Raw genomic sequence first — 7,424 nt, 5'->3', positions numbered from 1 at the left:
ACCGTGAGTACTTTCATATATTAGATACCTCTCTCTTAGGTAGTCCCTTAAAATTTCTAACAAATATTGCGGTACTTTGAAAGTGCTTTCTAGTGCCTCAAGCATGTCCTCCCACCTAGCTGAGTTAAAAGCGTTTTTGACGTCCAGCGTGACCAGCAACACTATAGGTCTTGCTCTGTGGCACGCTGTCTCGGCTTTCTTGACTGCGTCTATAACTTCTGCTATGGCATCTATTGTAGAGTGCCCCCTCCGAAAACCATGCTGTCTGGGCGACAGTCCTCCGGCGTCCTGTAACGCTCTGGTGAGGCGTTGCTTCAGGAGACTCTCCATCAATTTCCCTGCTGTGTCCAACATACATAGGGGACGGTAGGATGATGGAGAGTTGGGATCTCCTTTCCCTTTTGGAATGAGAACCAGTCGTGCTGTCTTCCATATGGTGGGGAAAATTCTTTCTTCGAGACATTTGTTGTACATGTGCAACATAAGTTCTGGGCAGTCGTTTGCAGCTAGTCTAATTGCCTCCGCGGGTATTCCGTCGGGCCCAGATGCTTTCCTAGGTTTCATAGTTCGCACGGCAGTTTTAAGCTCTTCTTCTTGGAATGGTTCCACGTTGCGATCTTCATGGGTAACGTACCCGCCCTCCCTAGGCAGTTGGGTGGGAAACAGGCCATCCACAATGTTCCTTATTTGGTTCTCGTCCATCAGCTGGTTTGGCGGACGGAACTTCTTCATTACTATCTTATATCCCTGCCCCCATGGGTCTCGATCCACTTCCTCGCAAAGCGCTTTCCAGCACTTAAGCTTGCTTTGCTTAATGGCAGCACTAAGAGCTTTCTTCGCTCCTTTGTACGCTTCCGACTTTTCTCGAGCCTCAGGCCTGCCGCGCGCGCGAGTTGCTAGCCTTCCCATCCTGTGACATATTTTCCGCAGCTCCGCGATTTCGCTATTCCACTAGTATACCTGCTTTTTACCCCTCCACACTCCCCTCCGTGGCATAGAGAGGTTGCAAGCGTGGCGAAGACAGCTCATTGTCTTTTCAACCGTCTCTTCCGTCGGACTGGAGTTGTTGATTATCCGTCGGGCATCCCCCAGTACTGATGCGGAGAACGTGGCAGAGTCGACCTTGGATGCGTCCCATGCTTTTGTTCTGCGTGGCCCGTTCGGAATCTGCCTCTGACCGGGATCGTTTAGGTGGAAAGTGATGTAGTTGTGATCGCTGCCAGTCAGATCCTCTATGACTCTCCATCCAGCAGCGGTCAGCAGCAGGCTTTCTGACACTAGTGTTACATCGGGGATCGAGTATCCAAAGCCTGGCCGTCGGTATGTAGGGGTCGTACCAGTGTTAAGCACGTTCAAACCGAGCCTGGCTGCCATCTCAAGGACTAACCTTCCACGGGTGTTAGTCTGCGGCATTCCCCATTCGACGGCTCTTCCGTTAAAGTCTCCCGCCACAACCAGGTTACTAGTTAAGTCCCTCAGGTCGTCTTCAATAAGTTCAAGCTTCTCCCTGAACGTTTGAATGGGATCATTCGGGGACAAGTAGCAGCTTACTATTGTGGTATTATTCGTAGTTAGGCGGACGTAGCCTTGTCCGGCAACACGGTTCACAATATTGGCGTTTGCATCTGTCATCCAGATTGCGGCGGTGCCGGTGTTGTCTATATGCCAATCATTTCGGGCTCTATAGGGTTCGCTGATGATAACGCTGTTAGCTTTATGGTCTAAGACCAACTGTTGTAGTAGCTCATCAGCAAGTCTGCTCCGGTTTAGGTTGCCTTGGATAAAACTAATCACTATTGAATTGAGACTTTGGCCTTTGCAACAGCGAGTGCCGCTCTGAAAATGCTGCATGCTCCAGATCCAGGGACATGATCGAGCTTCTGTGTATTACACAGGTAACATTTTGGAGCTGCGGTACAGGCCGAAGCTTTGTGGCCGCTTTGCCCACACTTCCAGCAGGCGTTACTCCTGTCTGGACCCTTGCATTCTGCCTTCCGGTGTCCGTAGCCGAGACAACTAAAGCAGCGTTGTACTTCTGCTCGCTGTCTGATTCGGCACTGTATCCATCCGATCGGAATTTTACCTTTTTTGAGTAGGGCGTTGCCAATATTCTCGTCCGCTTCGACGACCGCCATTTTCTGTTCTCTTTGGTTTGCTGCGAACACAGAGACCCGGAGAGGTCTAGTGATTTCTTCTTTTCCGACCTCCCTCCTTATTGCGTCTTGGATTTCTGTTTCAGTTGTGAGACAGTCCATGCGAAGTACTTCCAACTTCATCCGCTCGGAGAGCTGTTGTGCTTCACCGACCTCTCCTACTGCACTACCTATAGCTGCTCTGAAGGCCGTCTGGTCACTGCAGCGCGCCGTTTCAATCAGTACGTTACCAGATTTGGTTTTTCGTACTAACCGTACCACCGTACCTGTGTCATTAGGGCGGAGCTGGCCGCGTATGGCCCCTAGTACCTGGGCATAGCTTTTGCCTTCCACAGGTTTTACCACAAAAGTTGCTGCTTGTCTCCTCTTTCTCGCCCGTTTTTGAGCTTTAGGAGCTTGGACGGGGGTTGCCTGCTTGGCTGGCTGGGCCCGCTGTTTCAGCCTCCGGCGCGCTACATTGGACCAAGACTCACCTTGTGAAAGCGTATTTGTTCTTTCATCTCGTTTCTTTTTGGCTTCCAAGTCCTCCGAGTGGGAATCTGAGCTCGTTCGTGCCCTCTTGCTTTTTCGGCCCGATTCTCTGCTCTCATCTACCTTTTGGGCCCTTAACGATCCCATGCAGCTTAGGAAGTTAAAGTTAAGGTTAAAGTTAAAGTCAAAGTTAAAGCTAAGGTTAAAGTTAAATTTGAAGTTAAAGTTAAAGTGAATGTTAAAGTTAAAGCGAAAGTTAAAGTTAAAGTTAAAAATAAAGTTAAAGTTAAAGTGAATGTTAAAGTTAAAGTTAAAAATAAAGTTAAAGTGAAAGCGAAAGTTAAGGTTAAAGTTAAAGTTAAAGTGAATGTTAAAATTAAAGCGAAAGTTAAAGTTAAAGTGGAAGTTAAAGTTAAGGTTAAAGTTAAAGTTAAACTCAAAGTTAAGGTTAAAGTTAAAGTGAATGTTAAAGTTAAAGTTAAAATTAAAGTTAAAGTTGAAGTTAAAGTTAAAAATAAAGTTAAAGTGAAAGTTAAATATTAACTTCTCATTTATTCAATAAAAGTAAAAAATTTGTTTTCTTAAACTCAAAGTTAAGGTTAAAGTTAAAGTGAATGTTAAAGTTAAAAATAAAGTTAAAGTTAAAGTGAAAGTTAAAGTTAACGTCAAAGTTAAAGTGAAAGTTAAAGTTAACGTCAAAGTTAAAGTTAAGGTTAAAGTCAAAGTTAAAGTTGAGGTTAAAGTTAAAGTTACAGTTAATGTTAAAGTTAAAGTGGAAGTTAAAGTTAAAGTTAAGGTTAAAGTCAAAGTTAAAGTTAAGGTTAAAATTAAAGTTAAAGTTGAAGTTAAAGTTAAAGTTGAAGTTAAAGTTAAAGTTAAAGTTGAAGTTAAAGTTAAAGTTAAAGTCAAAAATAAAGTTAAAGTGAAAGTTAAATATTAACTTCTCATTTATTCAATAAAAGTAAAAAATTTGTTTTCTTATCGGCCACCACGCTTAAAAAGGTTCACTTGAATTAATATCAAAGACAAAACTTGAATTAATATCAAAGAAAACAAAATGTTGCATAAATATTATAATTGCATAAGTTGATAACATGGTTCAATTATGTACAGGTTGGCTCATCTCATCAGCTGATTTTATTTATGTCATTGCATGGTCGAAGGGATTGTCAAAAGGAGATAGCAAACTCAAAATGAAACTAACACATTGGCAACATTTTACTTACACATACAAAAACTGCTAAGTTTTATGTTTCCATTCCATACCATTCGCACCAACACCAATACACAGATTTTGACAATTTGAACAGATATATTTTGGTGCTTTACAGATGAGCCAACCTGTATATAGTTGAACCATGGTTGATAATATGCAATAGCTTTACCGCGGCAGTGCCCGAGTGCCACACGTCCTTTTTTTTTTTTTGGTTTGGGTTTGTTGGCCAGAGACTTTGTCTCCACATGCCCGATTTTTTCTACTGCTTTATGGTTTGCCTTTAGTTTCTGCACGAGAATGCAGACTTTGATGTTTGGATTCCTTTTATTGCAATTCTGTTGCTACACGAACGTGTAGATATATTTCCATTTATTTTAGCTGAACAAATGGTTGTAAAACGTATTTAAAGTAATTACAAAATGATCGGAACAATGTTGCCATATTTCATTTATATGGTGTCTTATTTTATTTTTTTTGTGCGTCAATTTGAGTATTTTTATTTATTATTATTTTTTTTGTCCAATTACCCTCCGAAACTCATGGTGGGATCCATAGTATCTTTGCACAGAACATGTTTTTTGCATTGGCGCTTATAAATAATTACACTGGTGGGACCAACAGTGGTGTGGGGTCAAAATTAAATCTGTGTAAAATGTGTTTGTAAACAAATCTCTTCCTGCTTACAGAAAAATTACGACCACATGGAAATTGTCACCATGAAAAATCTAAAATTTTCCTTTCGGCCTTCGTAAATGATTACACCTTTTCCGCATTTAATAATCTGGTCAAAATATGTTTCTTTCGAACAGCCATGATATACAATAAAAAATATTTTTGTTTAATGGTGTGTTCAGTTTATACATATATTTAAGAATTCATAAGCTTAACACCGGCTTATAATAACTGAATTTCAATTATTATGTTTTCTAAGAGAAACTGAAAAGAAAGAAACATTTACAGGCATATTGCGATGGACCCATTTCGAAAACCGCCAACGTAATCATCATCAGGCAATTTTGTAATGTTATCAAAGGTTTCACCGGGATTTGAACCGTGAATCACATGGTGAAACTGCAGTAGCCTCTAACCACTAGGCCATCCTGCTGGTATTTGTTTTCATGCTTAATTCAGTTTTTCTCATTTCTACACTAACAACACAATTGAGACATTTTGTCTCTATATTGATTTGTGTGCCATGTAGATTTATTTTTGTAAAGTTCTTCTTCGTTGCGAATGAGAAGCTTTGTAAACTCGGGCTCAGTTGTAAATATTTATGTATGTTGGTTTAATGGTGTCTTCAGTTTATACTTATATTTAAGAATTCATGAACTTAACACCGGCTTATAATAATTGAATTTCAATTATTATGTTTTCTAAGACATTTACTGGCATACTGCGATGGACCCATTTCGAAAACCGCCAACGTAATAATCATCAGGCAATTTTGTAATGTTATCAAAGGTTTCACCGGGATTCGAACCGTGAATCACATGGTGAAAAAAAATATATATATATTTGTTTTGAAATCATCTAAATATATTTGTTAATCGATGGCGGGACTAATGCTCTTTATAACATCTAAACAAACAAATGAGTTATTGAAAACTTCTGATAGGGAACATAGAGATACGTAATACATTTCTTCTCAGAAATAAATTAAACAGTTTGATCCACCTATGCTCGTTTTTTAAGAGCGTACATATATATGTCCAATCATGATTATGGGTGTCACTATTTATTTTCAGAACTAGTTGGTGGTTCAGTAAATTTATCAAATTCAACCTTCGCTTTATGTATTACCTGACCAGCATAACATGGCAACATTTCTATGAAATGAAATGTGCTCTTAACACCCTGGTTGTAATAATGCTTTGCCAAGAAGCGAATTTCTCCAGTTTGAGGTAGTGCTGGAACTTCGAAAGGCAGCTTTTTCTCCAGTTCTTTTGCATGTGGTCGTAGATCTTCTTTTATTTTATTATATAATTTTTCCGTTTCATCTGGACTACCCCAAACACCCAGTTTCTTGGAATAATATACAGCACCGACAAAAATACCGGCACGCACAAGGAAGCTGAAATAGTTGTTGGAGACATGCGGATATAAAATTATTACGTAAATATCTACTAGTACAGAAAGCGCAATTTTTATGTTTCATACCCGATAGCCATGTTGTAAGAGCCGCGCCTTCTGTTTTATGGAGTATGTTTCCAATTTGATTTGTGAACTAAAGACGCTCGCTAACAAAAATATTTTATTGGTTAATATAAGGTTTAAAACATTGTAAACTTTACCAAGTAGCGCAACTAACAGCTGATCGCTCAAAATTAGCACACACACACACAAACATCACTAATGGCCATATTACGGAAATCTTGTGGGAAATTCCAGTTTAATTTTTAAACAGACAAAAAATGTTATAATTGTTGAATATATAGCATCTAGGACACCTTAATTGCAGTAATTGAAAGAAAATGTGTGCTTATACTCAAGTATTTAATTATTTTTTCAAAATTTATCTTTAATATTGATACAATGATTGAAGGTATATTAATCCAATGCAACTCTGCTCTTCCGACTGTTCTTCATTCCACTCCATTCGAGTGCCTTCTTTCACTGAATTCGAGTGCCTTCCACTCCATAATGTAATGATAGAAGGTGGCGGAAGATTTGACAGCTATCATATCGAACGCCCTTAGCTTAAAGCTGCAGACAATGGTGCTTTATCGGTAACCGTATCGGTAACCTTAAAACAGCTGATTCGACCAACATTATGGGAATCAATGCAATCGATTATTGGTGCCGCTAAGGTCGTAACCATATCATAAGCCGGAGTCATTGGTGCCGTATGTCGTATCGCTGTATCCGTATCCCTAACGTAATCAGCTGTTTATCGTTACGACGGTAGACCAAAACCCAATTGGTTGGCTACGATACGGTTACGACCTTAGCGGCACCAATAATCGATTGCATTGATTCTCATAAGTTTGGTCGAATCAGCTGTTAAAAGGTTACCGATACGGTTACCGATAAAGCACCAATGTCTCCAGCTATAGCCAACCAATTGGTTTTTGCTTTACCGTCATAACGATAAACAGCTGATTACGTTAGGGATACGACTACAGCGATACGACATACGGCACCAATGACTCCCGCTTAAAGGGCGAATTAATGGTGACTTATAACCATAAAGCCATAACCAGATAAAACAGCTGGTCACACCTACCTTATGGAAATCAATGTAATCGAGTTATCGTTATGGATGGCACCAATAATCGATTACATTGATTTCCATAAGGTAGGTTCGATCAGCTGCTTCATCTGGTTATGGTTATAAGTCACCATGGCCACCGTGGTGTGATGGTAGCGTGCTCCGCCTACCACACCGTATGCCCTGGGTTCACATCCCGGGTAAAGCAACATCAAAATTTTAGAAATAAAGTTTTTCAATTAGAAGACAATTTTTCTAAGCGGGGTCGCCCCTCGGCAGTGTTTGGCAAGCGCTCCGGGTGTATTTCGGCCATGAAAAGCTCTCAGTGAAAACTCATCTGCCTTGCAGATGCCGTTCGGAGTCGGCATAGAACATG

The 7,424-nt window shown here is 40.1% G+C and overlaps 1 protein-coding gene across 1 annotated transcript; it reads right to left on the bottom strand.

Moving 5' to 3' along the window:
* Window positions 1–5,354: 5,354 nt before the first annotated feature.
* On the bottom strand, window positions 5,355–6,156 carry QIL1 (MICOS complex subunit MIC13 homolog QIL1). The gene is made up of 2 exons (XM_067788730.1): window positions 5,998–6,156; window positions 5,355–5,911 (listed from the first exon to the last, which is right to left on the bottom strand). The coding sequence occupies exons 1-2, from the start codon at window positions 6,006–6,008 to the stop codon at window positions 5,572–5,574; spliced, it is 351 nt and encodes a 116-aa protein (XP_067644831.1). The 5' UTR covers window positions 6,009–6,156; the 3' UTR covers window positions 5,355–5,571.
* Between the last annotated feature and the right edge of the window lie 1,268 nt (window positions 6,157–7,424).

Source organism: Eurosta solidaginis, chromosome 5 (genome assembly GCF_040869045.1).
Source record: "Eurosta solidaginis isolate ZX-2024a chromosome 5, ASM4086904v1, whole genome shotgun sequence".
NCBI lineage: Eukaryota > Metazoa > Arthropoda > Insecta > Diptera > Tephritidae > Eurosta > Eurosta solidaginis.
The sequence above is the reverse complement of the archived record's forward strand: the minus strand, read 5'-3'. Positions and strand labels throughout refer to the sequence as shown.